This window comes from Gossypium arboreum, chromosome 5, assembly GCF_025698485.1.
Source record: "Gossypium arboreum isolate Shixiya-1 chromosome 5, ASM2569848v2, whole genome shotgun sequence".
Classification (NCBI taxonomy): domain Eukaryota; kingdom Viridiplantae; phylum Streptophyta; class Magnoliopsida; order Malvales; family Malvaceae; genus Gossypium; species Gossypium arboreum.
In genome coordinates this window covers 91,554,374-91,574,350 of record NC_069074.1, presented here as the reverse complement: position 1 = coordinate 91,574,350, position 19,977 = coordinate 91,554,374, and the positions used below count along the sequence as shown (strand labels likewise).

Sequence of the window (19,977 nt, the reverse complement as noted above, 5' to 3'; positions counted from 1 at the left end):
ATCCAGAAAGAAGCCTGCAATTATCACCTCACCCTTTGGAGGTAAACAAATCTGTGAAATACTGGCAAGCGATTTGTTCAATAGCATCAATTCCCACTCTCTCTCGTCCCTATCCTTCTTCCAGGCTATTAATTAACTTACGCTTTTTACGTTGGGAAGCCATTCTATGAAAAAACTTGTATTTCGATCACCATTCCTCAACCAATTAGTTCTTGCCCTCTTCCTTTATCAATTTCCAGATTCAACTGCATATTCGTGATGATGAACTCCTCTAGAGTCTCATCATCCTGCGAAGCATTATTAAGTTTGGTTAACCGAGCAGTTAATCTTTCTAGCTTCATACGTGAGGTCTTGCAAACATCCCTAGCCCATCTCGCCAAACCCCTCCCAACCTACCGAAGTCTGTCAAGAACCGATCCCTCAACATTCTCCCATAGTCGTCACACCTCACCCCCGCAGGCCTCCTCAAGTATCCATACAGCTTCAAATTTAAAACCTCAATACAAATTCCCTTGACTTGCCATTCCGCTACAGGTATTAAGTAAAAGAGGACAATGATCCGAAATTGAATGACCGCAATGCTTTAGGCTATAAGTGAGAAATAAATCATTCCATCTCGGAATAGACACCCCTCTATCTGATCGTTTCCGAATATTGTTACTCGATAATCTCCCATGTTCCCAAGTAAACCATTGCCCTTCATAACCCACTTTCTACAAGTCACAATCATCAAGAGCCGAGCGAAAAGCCTCCATAGACTGTTCCTCCTTTAACCTTCCACCTTTTTTCCCATAGGAATACATAATCTTGTTGAAATCCCCATAACTAACCACATTCCCATTATCAAAGGCAAGATTTCTTAACAAATCCCACAAATAATACATTTGGCTCTCCACCGGATGTCCATAGAAGCCAATAAATCGTTACCAAGTGTCTTCCATCGCCTCCTCTATCAGCACTGTAGAAACCCAAATTGCCCGGGCCCGATTACATCAAAACCTAACCAAACCTCTAAACCCACTAAAACCCTTAACCCATGACTCATTTACATCTACCCAAACCTATTACAAAACCAAAATATTAAACCCAATTCAAAAGCCCATTAAGCCCAAAAAAAAAACCTAACCCCTAAAAAAAAACACTAACCCCCAAATAAAAAAACCAAGAAACCCTAGCCACCTAGCCACTTTCCCACTTGCCCCATTTTCCTCCCATTTTTTCTATCCATTGTCTGCCACCATCACCTACAAAATAGAAAAAGAAATAATAGAAAATCATGTAAAAGATGGTTATAAAAAACCATTCAAAAATCATGTAAAGGGGGGGTATTGATATAATAAAAAAAAAAGGAAAAAAATTTTGGCTATCAATACAAAGAGGATTTTTTTTTTTTGCATCAATACTAGTAGGTTAAAATACAAGAACAATTCCAAAATACCAAAACAGTGCAATATCATCGAATCAAATCAAACCCTAAGGTGAATCTACTATTTTTTTTATTTTTATTTTTTGTTCATTTTCAAATTTTTCTTTTTTTCTTTCCTATCTAAATACATAAATAGAAATAAAAATAATATTTTAAAATATAAAAAAAAAGAGGAAGAATTACACGGTGGCCGGCGCAGGCGACGGTGGTCCGGCGATCGGCCGGTGATCGGCCCATGGCCGAAATCTCCTTCCCCCTCCCTTCTCTCTTCCTTCTCTTTTTTTTTCTTTCTCTCCTCACCAAATGATTTTTTTTTTGCAAATTTTAGCCCTTTTATAGCCCCCCAAAACGACGTCGTTTTGGGGTTGGCCTTTAAACCCCAAAACGACGTCGTTTTGGCCTAACCCGTTTATTGACCCGGCCCGCTCCAAGGATCCGCGTGTTTTTCATTGGAGGGGCTAATTGCACTTTAAGCCCCTCTGCTTTTTCATGCTTCTACAATCAAGTACTTTTTCAGTTTTTTTAATTTGGCCACAAAGTATGCAACGCTTTGTGATTTAGTCCCTTTTGTTGTGTCATGTTTTGAGGGGAGGAATAATTGTGTTTTTAGCCCTCATTTGTTTTGTGAGCGTCCAATCAAGTCCTTTCTTTTTGTTTTTATTGTGAATTCGCCCCAAACTTTTTGTTTTAATTTCGATTTAATCTTTTTTTTATGGTTTAGCTATTTTGTCATTAAATTAGTTAATTTTATCATTTTTGCTATTATTTATACTGCTGTTTCCTATTATTATTATTGTTACTAATATCAATCTATTACTATTATTAATATTACTATGTAGTAATGTATATTTTACATACGTATATGTATATATATATTTATATATGTTGTTAATTTATTACTTTATTTTAATATCTTTATTATATTTACTTTTTATATTTTAATATTATTATTATCATGATTATTATATATTAGTGTATATTTTTTTATTATATATATATGTATATGTTTTAATATATTTATGTATATACTTATGTAGCATTATTATTAGTCGTTTTATCCCTAATATTTATGTATTATGTAAATATTTTAATATTATATTATGTATATCTATATATTTTTCGTATATAGTATGTATATATGTTTTCAATATTGTATGTTATATATATTATTGTGTATATATTTTAACATTATTAGTTATACATCTTTTATACTATTTTATATATATTTCTAATATCATTGTATATTTCTAACATCATTACTATTTATATATATATGTATGTATTTATATAGCGTATGAATAGTTTTAAATTATTATCATTTCTAATATATATTATATGTATTTTATATATTATATATATATTTTAATGTTATTAGTTACATATAATTCTTATGCTTGTTCCATGTATATATTTTTATATCATCTTATGTACATATATAAACATTATGTTATATACATATATGTAATATGCTTTTTAATACCATATTTTGTACGTATCATTATTATATCTATTTTTATCCCTATTATATTTATTGTTAATACTAGTACATATATTTTATTATATGAGTATATATATAATTTTATATATAGTATTATTTTCATACATTATCATATTTATTATTATACCTATTATTTTCACTATTATCACTTATTATTTTATTTTAATATTATTATATATATTCATATATGTTATGTACATATTTTTTTTATCTATTTTATACATATGTATATATTATATATATCTTAACATTACTAGTTATATTTTCACTATTTTATGTATATACTTCAAACACTATATATGATATATTTCTAACGCTATTACTATTTATAAATATATAAAATATATATTTATTATGTATATTTTCGTTGTTTTATTTCACATTGGATACTATTATTACGTTTAATATATCGCATGCATTGTTATTGTTTTAATATTGTTGTCATATTTATTATTTGTTTCAATGTATTTCCAACTCGTTTATTTTTGTCTCCCGCCTATTTTATATCATTCTGTTGTTCATTACTTTAAAGATTTTTATTCATGTTTTTACTAAATTCAATAAATAAGGCAATGTTTCGCATTTTGGAACATCGAAGGATTGTGCCCTAACTTACGGGGTTTCGGTTCTCTTGTTAGTTCTAAATAGCTAAATATCCTTTTGAGTTTTGAAATGCACGGATTTCTAATTTAAATTAAAAGACGACCTTGTGCTCGGGAATTCATGGTATTGTGTCCTAACTTACGGGATGTGATACTCCGATATCTCGAGATAAGGAAATCTTTAAACAAATCGATTTAAGCTAATTCAAGAATTTTAAAATCAGTATTAATAGAAAAGATCGTATTTCAAGTACCTTCCCGATTTTTGATTTTCGACATTAAGACACTAACTAATCAATTCGGTACCAATTTTTTGGGCGTGTCGAGGGTGCTAATCCTTCCTCGCACGTAACCGACTCCTGAACTCATTCTCTTAAGTTTCGTAAACCAAAGGCCCTGTTTTAGTAAACTAAAATTGATTTATTAAAACAAAGGTGATCCGATCACACCTGATAAAAGATTGGTGGCGACTCCCGTTTTAATTTTCACTTTCAAACAAAGTCGATCCCCGTTTTCAAAAGAATGGTTTCGACAAGCACATCAACATGATTCATAGAAAAACTTCTTAATACTACTTTAACACATTGCCTCCATCCTAAAGATAATCCATCCCTAGTGCAATCGCTACTAACATCTATTCCCTCCACCATCCCCCATGCCCTTCGCACTTTCTGTAACGCCCCCTTTACCCGAGACCGTCGCTGGAGTCGAGCACGAGGCATTACTAAACTTATTTGAGCACTTAAACAAATTCAAACAATTTATATCACACTTTCCAGACAAGCTGTCCAACTGCGTTACAGATGCAAAAAAAATCATATATCGAGTTACAAAACTCGAAATCTAAATCCGTAAATTTTCCCCAAATCTAGGCTCATATATCTACTTACTAATTTTTTTCTAGAATTTTTGGTTGGGCCAATTAGTACAGTTTATTAGTTGAAGTCTCCCCTGTTTCAGGGTTCGGCTGCTCTGACCCCTGTTCACTACGAACCAAATTTCTCCATGTACAGAATTCAAATAACCAAGACGTTTATTTCTATTAAAAATAGACTCAATAAGGAATCCATACATATATATTATGACTCCTAATTAATATTTTATAATTTTTAATGATTTTTACAAATCAGAACAGGGGAGTTCAAAATCACTCTGACCTTGTCTCACAAAAATTCAAATATCTCCTGATATGAAAGCCTTTTGCTTACACCGTTTCTTCTATGTGAAACTAGATTAAATAAGATTTAATTTCATATTTTATTCAACCTATAATTATATTTTTATGATTTATGGTGAATTTTCAAACTCAGACTACTGCTACTAACCAAAAACTATTTTAGTACAAAATGTTGTTAACTAGTTTATAACATCTTTACTTCATTTCATTTAAACTCTATACATGCCATATAAATCTTCAAACATAAAACAAAAGCTACGGAATTGATCTGGATAGTGTGCTTTGTTGTGTTGATCCGATCTACCCACTTCACTTCAAGTCAATCTACATAAAATATTAAACACACACAAGTAAGCTTATTGAAGCTTAGTAAGTTCATAGGTTAAAAGTAATGCTTACCAAACATAATATTTCCAAACAATACCAAAACACTTACTAAAGTTTCCTGCGATTCACAACCATTGTTATAATAATTCACATAGTTGAGCTCAACAAGAATAACTACTCAATCTCTTCCATTTGGATCACTTCTCTTTATTTCTTATAATCAAATTAGGAAACGGCTTACGAAATTGAGTACGTCGTTGCTCAATGCCACGATTCACAACTCAGTATGGTTTTCCTCATTGAAATACCATACCTACATTTTCAACTCGGTATGGGAAATGCCATACCTACATTTCTTAACTCAAGATGGATTTGATAATACCATACCTACATTTCACACCAAGATGGATAATACCATACCTACATTTCACAACTCAGTATGGATGATACCATACCTACATTTCACACTTTGCCATGGAACAACCATGGTCTTATCCGTCAATTCATCACACGTCACGATACGAACGTACTCAATCCTGCGTTTTTCCTAATTTGCATTTCCACATTTATTCTTTCATTAACAAAATCTACACAATCCCACAACAAATTCGTATATAATAACACATTATAAACTTCAATCATTCACAAATAAACATCTAAATTCAACCATATGAACTTACCCGGCTAATTTGTAGAAGATATTGAAATTTAGGGACTATTCCGCAACTTTTTCTTTTCCTCGTTCTTCTTTGGATTCTTGATCTATAATATAAAATATTTCTACTCATTAGCATTTATTTGATTTCTATTTCACTTCACAATTTATGCTGTTCAAATTTCGAAATTGCACTTTTACCCCAAAATTTACAGTTTTCACAATTTAGTCCCTACTCAATTCAACCATCAATTGAACTAATTTTTCTCAATTAACACTTTATTTTATCATTATAAAATATTTCAAAACCTTTTATATTCTGAATTTCAACAGCAACCTTCAATTCACAACTTTTTCACAATTAGGTCCTAAATATCATTTCCTATCAAAATCACTTAATAAAACCACCTTAATATGAAATTAGAACTTAAATTTCATAATAATTCATCATAAAATTCCTTATCCATCCAGGGTAACTTCCAATTTCACCCATAAAATCAAAAACTAATGAATTCTACAAGTGGACCTAATTGTAAAAGTCATAAAACATAAAATTATCAAGAAAAAGCAAGAATTAGACTCACATGATGTAAAAATATGAAAACCAGCTTTCTCCAGACCTTCTATGGCGTTTTGGCTGAGAAAATATGAAGAAATGTCTAGATTTTTCAATTACATCATTATTTAACTATTAACTTTTATCTATTTTCAATTTTGCCCTTGTTCACATTGTTTTCTTGCTTATTTCATACCCAAACCGTCCAGCCATTAACCTTTGGGTCTAATTGCTCTTTAAATCCATCTTTTAAATACTTAAGCTATTTACTCACAATTTAACAAATTTTGTGCTATTTTCAATTTAATCCTTTTAATTAATTAGCCATCCAAACGTTAAAATTTTCTAACTAAACTTTAATACTAACTCAATGACACTCCATAAATATTTATAAAAATATTTATAGCTCGATTTTCAACTTTGAGGTCTCGATACCTCATTTTTGACCCGCTTGACCTAATAAATTCTTTTAATTCACTAATTTCACCATTTCACAAATTCTTCTAAATTCTTACTTGACTCATAAATATTAAATTACTATCTTGTTCAATCTTATTTGTCGAATTTAGTGATCTCAAATCACCATTTCCGACACCACTTGAAAATTAGGTCATTATAACTCTCCCCTTTAAAAATTTCGTCCTCGAAATTTGTTACCTGAAAATAGATTTGGATACTGTGATCTCATTGACTCCTCTGTTTCCCAGGTTGCCTCCTCCATACCATGTCGATGCCATAATACTTTAACCAATGGTACTCTTTTGTTCCGCAATTCCTTAACTTCACGAGCCAAAATCTTCACTGGTTCTTCTGAATAAGTCATATCTGGTTGAAGCTCAATTTCAGTATGGGGAATTACGTGTGAAGGATCTGACCTATACTGCCTTAGCATAGACACATGAAACACATTATGAATCTTCTCAAGTTCCGGAGGTAAAGCCAAACGATAAGCCACAGGACCAACCCTTTCCACAATTTCATATGGCCCTATGAATCTCGGACTTAATTTTCCCTTTTTACCAAATCGTAACACCCTTTTCCATGGTGAAACTTTTAAAATACTCGATCACCCATCTGCATATTCTATGTCTCTTCGTTTTAAATCCGCATATGACTTCGACGATCTGAAGCGACTTTTAGACTATCTCGAATAATCCGGACTTTCTCTTGGTTTCTCGAATCAAATTAACCCCAACTATTTTTGATTCACTCAATTCAGACCAACACAATGGAGTCTTGCATTTTCTACCATAAAGAGCCTCAAATGGTGTCATTTTATACTAGACTGATAGCTATTGTTGTAAGCAAACTCACCAACAGGTAAATACCTTTCCCAAGCTGTCACCAAACTCGAGTGTACAACATCTTAACATATCTTCTAAAATTTGAATCACTCGCTCTGATTGTCCATCTGTTTGAGGATGAAATGTCAGTACTAAAATTCAATCTGGTGCCTAAGGCTTCTTGCAATTTATTCCAAAATCTTGAAGTAAACCTCGGATCCCGATGCGAAATGATAGATATTGAACTCCATGTAGTCTCACAATCTCGACACATACAATTCGCTAACTTATTAAGTGAAAAATCTGCTCGACCGAATAAAGTGTCTTGACTTTGTCAATCTATCAACAATCACCCATATCGAATCTTTCTTTCTGAGTCACAGCAATCCCGACACAAAATCCATTGAAATATGCTCCACTTCCATTCAGAATCATAATGGGTTGTAATAAACCCGTTGGCACTTGATGCTCTGCTTTAACTTGTCGGCAAATCAAACATTTTGCAATAAATTCTGAAATTTCTCTTTTTATACCAGCCACCAATATGTCTTTTTCAGATCACCATACATTTTGTACTACCGGATGAATAGAATACATACTATTATGTGCTTCGAAAGAATATCATTCTTTAAATCGAATTATTGGGAACACAAATCCTATTATGATAGCGCAATATACCTTCATCATCAATACTTGAACTCGAATCTAAATTATCCCGAACCATTTGCCGTTTCAAGACTAATTTTGGATCTTCATTCTACGACTTCGAATTTGTTGAAGAAACATTGGTTTTACCTTCAATTCTACTAATACAACACCTTCTTCATTAAGAGCCAAATGAGCATTCATTGCCAAGTGCAAACAAGGATGACTTTCGACTCAATGCATCAAGAACTACATTAGCTTTCCTGGATGATAGTCAATAACCAAATCATAGTCTTTCAAAGAACTCTAACCACCGTCTCTGTCTTAAGTTCAGTTCCTTCTGAGTCATTAAGTATTTCAAACTTTTGTGATCCGTATACATATAACACTTCTCACCATATAAATAGTGTCTCCAAATTTTTAAGGCAAAAACAATTGCAGCCAATTGATATCTCAGAATCAATGAAATAAGAATGTCTATCAGTAGTTTTCCCTAAATTCATTTAACTAGAAATTGAAGAAAATTGAGAACTGCATTGACGCTTCTTCCCCTCTTCGATCTCCATAAGGCAGTCTTCCTCCCCCAACTCTCTATTCGGGTCTATATTCTCTAATCCACTAAAACCCATATCCAACATCCCTCCCATATTCAGTCCAAGATTGGCCCCCGCCTGTCGCAGGAAATCTCTATTTCGAAACAGACCCTGTATATTCACAGGTTCTGTAGTAATCCCTGTACCCAGCGATTTCTGCAAGTCTCCGATCTGTGGCCCTTATCCCTTTTCATGTAACTAAGGACTAGTCACCACCATCGCTTTCCTCGGTACTGCCTTAATCGAAAGATCCCACTCAAATACCAGTTCTTTCTTCCCATGAACAATCTTGGCTGGGCAGAATCTCTCAGGATGACCTAATCGACCACACAGAAAGCAAAATATCGAAAGCCTTTCATACTGAAACCTTGCATACGTACACCCCTTGTTCCCCAAAATAAGTTTCTTACGTCTCATCAATGGATTTCTCACGTCTATCCTAACACGGATTCGCATATAGCCCCCATACCCTTTATTCAGCGGCTTCGCATCATTACTCTAGGAATTGCCCCAGAAAATCCCTAAACTGTCTAGCCATTGTTTCTGACATCAACCCCATTGGGAGATCATGAATCTGGACCCAGAAGTCCACCCAAAACAATGGTAATGCCATCGGATCATCTCTTTCCTTTATTCGATGAAAAAGGAGTAAATGATTATTGAACGTCCAAGGGCTTTCATCCAAAAACCTATCAAGATTAATCTCACAGTAAAACTGAAAAAGAAACCTCTTATCACCCAGATCGGTAATCGTAAAACCCCTGTGAGGGTGTCATAAATTTGCTAGAGTGGTGCGCATCGCTTGAATTAAACAACACTAGCCGAAAAACAACTACTCACCACAGCTTAGTTTGAATATTAAGCACATTATATTAGAAATATAAAATGACTATTAAGGATACTAGATTAGAAATGATAATGTATTTATGTTATATTATTTAATATAAAATATAAATTAAAATTATATTTTTATAAAATGATAATTAAAATGTTAAAATCATATACAATAAAATTTAAATATTTTTAAATTATATTCATAATAAAATATCAAAATATTTTACAAATTATATTTAAATCAAATAATAAAATATAAATTAAATTGTATTTATACTAAATTTATAAATAAAAATTATAAATTTTTGAAAATTAAATTATATTAAATAAAGACATATTAAACTTATGTTATGTGTATTAAATAAAATAAATAATAAAGGAAGAGTTGAAGGGGTAAAATAATAATTACCCTTATTTTTGGACTTCTAAATCAGTCCACTAGAGCTTTTAACTCCAGCTAATATTTTGGGTTACAGCGATGTGAGAAATGCTCACTGGTGTGCTTGCCAAACACTACAACTGGAGCTGCATTTCAGTTCAATTTTTTTTACTCTTTAAATCTCATAATACTGGAGCTTACTGGTGATCCGAATGGCCCTTAGATTCATCACCTCCTCCTTCAGATCTACCTGCCATGCCGCCGCCTCCCTGCCAGTGAGTGAAAGCGCCGCCAAACCCTCTTCCATGCTTCTCTCACACCGTCGAATATGTCCTCTCCGCTTAATCTACCACCAAACCACCACCAAGAGATCTATTTTGAATAGAAAACGTGCTATTAGAAGTAGACTAAAAACATGCTATCAGAAGCAGACTAATCAAATAATAAGATTTGAACACTTAAATTTTTATTAAATATATTACTTTTAAAGATTAAATTGATTGCATCTCTTCTGTATTCAATGGTTTGAAGAAAAAAGTATTCATAATTATATGGGAATTAAATTATTTACATGTATTTATCTTTATAATATTTTATACAAAAATAATTTGAATGCACAAGTATTATATAGATTGAGAAATTTTTTTTTTATTTATATTATGTTTGTATATTTGTTTAGGGCATGTGTTCGTATATCTGTATTAGAATTGCTCATAGTCGAGTCATCTGTTTAGGTCCAAAAGCTCATTTGAAAAATGAGAGAATTTAAATAAAAATATAAAGCCCAAAAAATAGATTTGAAAAAAATTTAAGGCATGTTTTTTATATGGGTCAGGTCTTAGGCAAGATTTTTTGGCCTGTGTTTAGCCCGATTCCGAATATATTATGTTATAAAAAAATTATATCAATTATATATGTTAAAATATATTTATTTTTATATTTATATTAAATTACTTACTCAATAACAATTAAACACATTACCCAAAACTTAAAAAAAAATTACCCAACTAAATAACTCAACCCAAAATATAAAATTTTAAAATTATATTAATACAATAAAACATTTATTATATTTATGGTAGTGTTTTTAATATAAATATTTTAAATATGTTAGAAAATTTTATTTTAGCATTTTTAGTGCATTTAGTGTATTATATTTTTTTAAATATATTTTAAATAAAATTAATCTAAAAATCAAACATGAGCGGACTAAATTAGGCTCGAGTTTACCTTTCTTAAATAGGGGGTACTTGGGCAAAAAGTTGGCTTATTTTTTGAGTCGAGCCAGGTTCGAACTTAAAAAATTAATCTAGATACCTTGCATGGATCCACCCTCAAACTTGATTCGGCCCATGAGACTATTAAAAATGTTTTAGTGACATGGAGTTAGAAAATTAAAAATGAAATAAAATAAGCACCATGTATTAGTTACTTCAACTTGCTAATAACCCAAAAGAGCAAATGATTTTTTTTGGTATAAAACAAGAGAGTTAAAGTCATGAAAAACTATGATAAATCGTTGAAGCACATAAAGCCTATCGTTTGATTTCCAAGGATAAGTGAATATTGTTCATAAGCCCATCTTGAACTTGGACAAATTGGAGGAAATGCTTGATGTCATCAAGAGCTGGTTGGAGCTTCCAACACCCACAAATTGGAGGAAATACTTGTCACTTTCAGGGAACCTACAGACAAATATTATGATTTTTGAGGAAAATAAGGATAGAGTGAAGAGTGAGAAGTTTGGCCTGAATTTTGCTGGCAAATTTGTTGTTTCGGATGGATAGGAGTTGAGACGATGGTTGCTCCACTAGTTATGCCATTTCACCTGCAATAGACAATGCAAGAGAAAGCCCATTCTGAGACGGGCATTCTTGATTGATGGCTAGGGGAAGGCATTCATTATGGAATCATGGCCTTATGACTGCCCTTGTTGGAGAAGGATCAACCATTCTGAAAATGAGCTCATTCTTTGATCTCAAAATCATCTAGAGAGTCCAAGCCGCATAGGTGTAAACATTCTTTGAACCGATGGAGCTGATGTTGCTTGAGTTGAGCCAATGAAGGAACTAGGATGATAGAGAAGAAATCTGAAGGGAGTCGGACCAAAGGACAAGGGAAGAACCGAACCAGACTGCCCGAACAAAATTGCATTCGGGGAAGAGGTGTTCAATGGATTCCCTGCTTTGGAAAGACGCCTTGAGAAGAGCTCACTGGTTGGAAGGCAATTTGTGCAAATTTTCCAGAGGAAGATGATAATCTTATAAGAAAGTTTGAACCTTCATAAATTAATCCATGGTGATGCTGAGGTCGCAAGTGTTAAAGGATCAGACTAGCACTGATGGCCATAGGCACTCTTCATAGAAAGGGTCCTGCTGAGGAGGTCAGAGGCCCGATTATGATTGAGAACGTTGAAACATTTCTTTTGATCCCAAATTTTCATGATGAGGAGGGTGCAAGCATTAGCCTCGATTGTTGGGATAGGTGGTTTAACAGTATCAACAAGAGGGAGATCAGAATACGTACTAATCCAACAGCTTCTACCTTCTTGGAGTTGGATATCCTTATCTTGAAAGCAAATGTCTCTTTCTCTAAGGATGCCTTCCAGGTTCAAGAGTCAGATGATTTAGGCTTAACTGATTCAAAGGGGTGATGACTATAGTATTTGGCTTTTAATATATTTGTGAGGAAACAGTTGTGATCAGTCATTATGCGCCATGCGAGAAGGGCATCATTGAAGGTGTTGGTCTTCCTAATACCCAGAACTCTTGCAAACAATGGTGCATAAATTTTGTCCTAATTGCAGATGTGAAGTTTTCTGCTACCAGGGCTATGCCCTCACCAATTGCAAATATAGTTTGGGGGCCCTGAAAACAGGTAATGCAAAACGAAAGAGAAGTCAAGATGAACTTAAGAGTCCGTTTGGTTGGCTGGCATTACCATTCCATTACAGCTTAATTCTGCGAACCCACCAAAAAATCATTGTTTGGAGTTAGTGGAATATTCTATTACGGTTCGTGTTGAATACAGACTTATGTAGAGAATAGGGAGCATTTCTATTCTGTGTCATACCCATTGAAACATTGATTCGATGCCCAAGAATTCCATTTTGCTCTCCTCATGTTCTTACCTCAGAAATACTCTCAGCCCGACAGCCACTTTTTCATCTCATTGCAGCCTCTTTCAAATAAACTTTGTTAAAAAAAAATTGCTTAAACTTTTCTTATTAAATTTTTTTCTTTAAAATAAAATAACATCATTTATTAAACCATTTTTTTAATTTTAACATTTTCTAAAAACACTAAAAGTACAGTTACTTCTTTTCACAATAAAAATATTTTCTATTTTAATTATCTCATTTTTAAATTTTAAAATTCAAGTCCAATTATTAATGCTTTAATTTTTATTGTTAAATTAATTGTGTGACATTTTAAAATTTAAAAAAACTCATTTGATAGTCATTTAACTAAAAATAAAATAATAAATCTAAATTTAACAAAATAATTTTGACAATATACTTAAACGAACTAAAATCTTAGAAAATAAAGGAGACTAAATTCCAAATTTATAAAAAAATACAAAAACTTGTGGCATATTTGAACATAAAAGAAAACAATACGCTAGAAAACGGAATCTAAAAGCTTAGAAAAGAAAACAAAACAGGAAATATTGTATTTCAAATACTCCAACAATGGCCATCCGTACTTTCAGAAAGTAATTAAAAAAAAGGGTGAATCAACAAATGCAACCCTACAAAAAACTTGAGGCATTTATTCCTCTTGTTCTTTTTATTATATATATATATATATATAGGAATAAAAATCAAATGCTGTGTGCTATAAAAACCATGAAATCTTACTAACTGGTCTTCATAGTTCATACATCGAGTAGCAGCCTGCGAGGGTCTTCAACGACGTCCTTGATACGACGCAAGAAGAAGACAGCCTCTCTTCCATCGATCAACCTATGGTCATAAGTGAGTGCAATGTACATCATCGGTCTTGGGAGTACAGTACCTCCAACAACCATCGGTCGGGACACTATCGAGTGCATACCTAAGATCGCCGACTGCCAAAAACATTTGCTTATGCATTTAAGATTCTATTTTTGGACACGAGAATGTAATCGAGATAATTATGCTTAGCTTTTGAAAGAAAATAAAAACCCTCGAAATGATCATTGTTGAGTCTGAGCTTGAACAACTCAAGCTATTAAGCAAGTCAGATTCAAGTATCCTAATACTTGAACTGAGCTTTCTATTTTTAATTAGTATTGAAAAGCTAAACTCAAGCTCGAATGTAAATAATCAAGTTTAAAATCAAGCAAGGGAATGAAGCTCATTTTTACTAAATAAGTAAGCTTAATTAAGTGAGCTTTAACAGTTTGATATTAATCTTGAATCAGCTTGAGCTTTAAAAGTGAAAATTGATCAAATCTTGAGCTAAGCTTCAAGCTTTAAATTTCAAGATAATCTCAAGTTCTAACTTCTTATGGCTTGAGCTCAGCTCGATCAAACCACTAGTTCAAACTCGGAGTCTAAAGCTAAATATGAGAAACACCTCAACTAAATATGGATAATTCACTAGTTTAAGTGCATACAGATTCAATTTTTAAACACTAACCTGAGGAGGGTTGATAATGGGGGTACTCAATAGACTTCCATAAACACCGCCATTGGATATTGTAAACGAGCCTCCAGCCATTTCATCAATTGATATGGTCCCATCATTTGCCTTCTTTGCAAGATTGTTGATTGTCTTCTCTATCTCAGCAAAATTCATCTTATCAGCATCACGGACAACTGGAACGACAAGTCCCTGCCAAGAAAGATAAAGTATCCATAACATACATTCATATTAGATGCTAAATTGTATCTTGAAATAGTATAAAATACTCATTTATCCAAGTTTCATCAGCAAGCCATTAAATGGCTAACTTGTAGTTTGGCAAATCAAAGACTGTTACCTTAGAAGTTCCAACAGCAATGCTGATATCTATATAATCTCGATAAATAATATCATCCCCGTCAATTACGGCATTTACAATAGGCTGATGCTGAAGTGCACTAACAGTGGCCTGAAACAATGGAATGGAGGAAATGGTAAAGGGGATAAAGAGAGAAAGTTAGTGAAGGTCGACCATGAAGGCAGACATAAGCAATTCAAGAATAAATCATTGCTTACTTTAACAAATCCTGACATAAATCCCAACTTGACACCATGTTTCTCAACAAATGCATCCTTGTAATCGGAGCGGAGCTTCATCAAATTAGTCCTGTAATGAAAGGAAAATTGATAAGGAAATAAAACAAATCAACAGTATCAGATTTCTTATGAATACAAACCAAAATAGAAATGAGAGGGAAACTTGCACTTACATGTCAACTTCATTGAACGTTGTCAACATTGCAAAAGTATTTTGAGAATCTTTCAATCGTGTAGCAACTCGTTTCCTAAGCCTTGTCATAGGAACCTGTAAATCACTAAGACGCTTACATCATTTGTCCCAACGGTGGATGTAAACAGATATGAAAAGACTTACCCTTCTTTCCCTTTCCTTGGGTGGAAGTACAGGTTCAGAAGCTGTTCGTTTTGGAGGTGGTGGAGAAGGGGCTTTAGGCTTCGCCGCAGCAGCAGAAGCTTCAACTTTACCTTTTGGCTTATCCTCCTTTACAGCTTCAGCAGGAGATGGCTCAGAAGCAGCTTTTTCGGATTTCTTTTCAGTGGGAGCAGCAGCTGCTACCCCCTCAGCAGACTTTGAAATGACAGCAACCCTAGTACCTGGTTCCACAGTTTCTCCTTCCTTGGCTACATACTGGCAAGAATTGTAAAAGTAACATTCAGGATTGAGTCCACTCCGCTCATACCCAGAAATGAGAAGATAGGAGCCCAGGAATAAAGAATATGCTAGACATTTGCATGTATGCATGTGTGAATTATGATCCAACAGTCAAGATTTATTCATATATTACCTCTTGTATCACGCCATCTTGGGGGCTGACAACATCAATTGTTACCTAGTGAAAATAAACACAGGTATTAGGGGTGTAAATCCATCTCTTCTCGACAGATGAAAGAAAAAGTGAAGAAGAGTACCTTATCTGTTTCTATTTGAGCAATCGGTTCATCCGCTTTTACTCTATCACCTGGTTCTGCTCCCAGAAAATTCAGATAAATTCACAATCAAGCACTTACAACCATGGAAATGGGTACATCTAGTGAATGATACAGACTACTGTAGCAGAAAACATACTTTTCAAGAATGTTGCCAAAGTTCCGTCACTGATTGATTCTCCCATAAATGGGACAACAGCATCAACGAGATCCCCTTCATCACAAGCAAGTAAACACGGGGTAAAGATGGGTTTTTTTTTTCAACCAAGCACCTAACCCTCATCAACATGTATTTTTACAAGTGAAAAATGCACTAAGCCCAGAAAAGGTGGAGCTGCAAGAACGAAAGAAGTACTAATTTCTTCTTTGGATAGGTTGCCTAACTAGTACTTCTTAATAACAGCAAAATTGGTTTTTGGCAACAGTTAGATATTGATCATCTATTCCCGATAAAATGTTGATGAAATGAACAACTAAAAAGCAGAGAGCTTAAATTCTTGCAAAAACCAAAAACACAAACCCATATATTGATAACCATTTTAGAAAAACAAAAGAAAAGGCTAATAAGCCTTTGGCCCTATAAATATCATCGTGGACATTAGTCAATGCCATACCATCTCCAGAAGAGAAAGCCCTGCATGATGTTTGCATGATAGCCTCCGGTTGGATGATACAAATGGCATCTCTACAGATAAAAGAAAATCTGTCAGAGAAGTGGATTTAAAGATTAAAATAAAAAATCATCACCTAAATAATCTAATTTCTGGACAAAAAAGGGTCAACTACTTCACACTGAAATTGGCTTTCTACAAAGATAGATATGGTAGTTATACATGCAAATGTTGGATCAATCCAGCAGTCAACATAGACTAATGCAAATATTGGATCAATCCAGCAGTCAACATAGACTAATACCCTCACTGTGCCAAGCTATGTTCCTCAGACTCAAGTGTGAGTGTTAAGAATATGTGTTCAATATGGATTTGAATATTTGTTTTGAAGGATTTGGAGGGTTCTTGGAGGAACATATCCTTGTATACATGTTCGAATATATATCGGACATGGATGCAAATATAGTTACTTTTTTACTGTCAAGTAATGACTAATTGTGACAGTATAATTCCAAACATTGATTTGCATAACGAAGTACACAACGGACTAACCTTGTTTTTGTTAAACCAGCAGAACATCCTGCAATAATTATGAAATAACCTTCATTAACAACAAAGACAATCAACACAATTACACTATCATGAGAAGAAGAACCATTCAAAAGATTTACCAGGCAGAACAAGATGAGAGAAGTTCTGAACATGAGCGATCCCTCTCAGTTGAACTGATAGCATCTGTTAAAAAACTTGAAATTCAAATCTCATGAGAACAATTACCAGTTGATGACATAAAATCCAAAACTTAAATGATTGATCTTGCATTACTTTATCATTGTTTTAATGTAAATGTAAATTCAACAACAACATTTTACTAATAAATCAAGAATCTTTCAACATCAATTATAGAATTTTAGTATCATCAACATCAATAAAAATGCAAGGAAACTTAAACTACATGCATGAATACTAAATCCTAATTCATTTTTTCAATTAAACAATTTACCTCTTTTCCAGCATTAGAAGAAACTCTGGAAGCCGAAACACCAGGCCGAATCGCCTGTAATGACTTTCCTAATATCTGAAAATAAAAATAAAATCCAGATTTTTAACTAAATAAAGTAAAATTATAAACGAAAAAAAACAATAATAATAAAATGTTCTAACCGAAGCTGATGAGCGTCCGCTCGCAACTTTTCTCCTTAAAGCGCCCAACATTACTGACTTCTATTTTCATATTTTTTCACAAAATCAGAAGCAAATAAATCAATATCAGTAATCTAAGTGCAAAAGAAAAAATCCAAAAAAAATCAAAATATTTACCAGAAATGAATGAATGAGTGAAAATTAAAAAAAGAGAATCAAAGAGGAACAAAGGTTTGACCTGATTTTAGGCTTTGCAGACAAATTTGAGAGTTGTAAAATACAGTCTTTTTTTTTTTGGAATTTTTTAAAAATAAATTAGGGTTTTTTTAGAGATGAGAAAAGAACGAGCGAAAGAGAGAGAGGAGAGACTGACGATGCACGTTTTGCGGGGCTGCTGGATCCAATACGGCAACCTCAGTTAAGCTCTCTTACGTGGCGGTATTTTATTTGTAGATGCCTGAAACAGTGATGATTCGTTTCTTTTTTACTTTCAGGAGTCTTGGCTGAGAATGGAAAGAAAAGTTGAAACGACACCGTTTTGTGAAGTGAGCGTTAAATCAAATAGAAGAGAATGGAATGAAAAATTTTAAATTAGTTGAGTTGATGTGTCTCATTTTATCATTTTAATTTAATTTGAAATTATTTTTAAATTAAGTCGGATTGAATGAAATTATTTGAGTTAAATTTAAAAAATATGTCAAATTAAAATTTTATTATAATATAATTAACTCCATGTGAGAGAGTTCATAAATTTGAAATCATATATATTTGAAAACTCTTTCAAAGCAAAATGAGAGAGAAAATAAGGTATTTTAGTATGATTAACTTGAATATGTAATTTACTTAATTAGGTTCTCAAAATTATTATTTTAGATTTTTAAAAAATTTTAACCTTTTCACATATTCCTTAGTTGTTTTATAATTTTTGTTTTTGAAAATTTTTATAAATATTTTGAAATTTCAAAATTATTTTGAATTTTATTTTATATTTTTTTGTTGAGAGAGATTAATTTGTTCATTTTCAAAATTTATAGGGACAAAAGGGGTAATTACACCAACCTATTATTTAAATTATTCCAGTTGTTCGAATTTTAAAATTCAACTCATCTCGAACTTAAAAAACCGAATTAATTATTCTAGTTGACTCGAAAAAACCAAATAACTCGATTTGATTAGTTTAAAATTTGAATTTTTTTCCAACCGAATAAAGTTTTGTTTACCCTTAGGCCCAACCTTTTAAGGGTTAAAACCTTTTAAAATGGTCATATATGGGTTTAACTTTTACAAATGTGCTCAAATAAAGGCTTTCACACACTTCAGCCCAGTTGATTCTAACCCAAAAATGTTGCCTAAAATGCCCTCTCTGTATTTTATTTGATAGGTGCTTTAAGTGGACAAAAACTAACCCTGATGTTATTTTTTTCCCGTACGATAAGCGTATCTTAATATGCAGGGGAGGGTAATACGATATCCTCATCAATCTACTCAAGGGGTTTCCTTGGGGGGGATTTCGTGATACCCAAGTGTGGGTATCCCGATACCACTATAGATGGCTCCTTTTCTTCCTCGTTCCGAGCCTGACGGAGGTGTTGCAATGTTCAAGCTCCGATGTCACGATACCTCTATTTGTGGCATGGTTTCCACTCAATTTTGGGCCACCAACATGCTCCTACACCACTCGATCACTCATTAGGGTCCAAATGACACCCTTGGCCAATTTTGGTCTTAAAATAGCATAAAATAAGCATAAAATGCATGAGGAGCTTTATTAAATCTAAAGAACAAAAATTAAACGAAAACTATGAAAAATATCAAAATTACTCGAGAATGAGCTCATTAAGTATAGCGTGAGCCTAATTTGACATATCAAATTACGACAGATCAATATGAAAGGCATTATGGTTTAAAATTTAAACCCATTGGATGTGTATGTTTGGTTGAATATTAGAGGTGATCATGGGTCGGTCGGGCCGGGTCCATACAAAATTTTAGGCCCATTTTCTAGGTTCGGGCCCGGCCAGGCCCGAAATATGGGCCTGAAAATTTATCCAAGCCCAGCCCAAAATAAAATTGCTAAGCCCTACCCGTCCCGACCCATATTAATTTTTTTTAAGCTTATTTCATTAAATAAAAAA

General features: G+C 33.1%; 1 protein-coding gene and 1 long non-coding RNA gene across 4 annotated transcripts; both read right to left on the bottom strand.

Annotated features, from left to right (window-relative positions):
- Window positions 1-4,961: 4,961 nt before the first annotated feature.
- LOC128292780 (uncharacterized) lies at window positions 4,962-7,294 on the bottom strand. Its single transcript, XR_008282691.1, has 3 exons — window positions 6,899-7,294; window positions 5,711-5,792; window positions 4,962-5,027 (listed from the first exon to the last, which is right to left on the bottom strand). It is a non-coding gene; the product is annotated as an uncharacterized LOC128292780 (long non-coding RNA).
- A 6,323-nt stretch (window positions 7,295-13,617) lies between these two features.
- On the bottom strand, window positions 13,618-18,295 carry LOC108449923 (dihydrolipoyllysine-residue succinyltransferase component of 2-oxoglutarate dehydrogenase complex 2, mitochondrial). 3 transcript variants are annotated; one of them, XM_017747308.2, is made up of 15 exons: window positions 18,081-18,295; window positions 17,864-17,923; window positions 17,703-17,777; window positions 17,371-17,434; window positions 17,252-17,279; window positions 16,703-16,773; window positions 16,228-16,302; window positions 16,071-16,126; window positions 15,947-15,991; window positions 15,517-15,789; window positions 15,353-15,447; window positions 15,159-15,249; window positions 14,941-15,051; window positions 14,598-14,792; window positions 13,618-14,043 (listed from the first exon to the last, which is right to left on the bottom strand). In XM_017747308.2, the coding sequence occupies exons 2-15, from the start codon at window positions 17,912-17,914 to the stop codon at window positions 13,852-13,854; spliced, it is 1,422 nt and encodes a 473-aa protein (XP_017602797.2). In that variant the 5' UTR covers window positions 17,915-17,923; window positions 18,081-18,295; the 3' UTR covers window positions 13,618-13,851. The 3 variants fall into 3 exon arrangements, with proteins under 3 accessions (XP_017602797.2, XP_052884882.1, XP_052884883.1); XM_053028922.1 differs by having other exon boundaries at window positions 18,020-18,294; XM_053028923.1 differs by having other exon boundaries at window positions 18,216-18,276.
- Window positions 18,296-19,977: the final 1,682 nt, after the last annotated feature.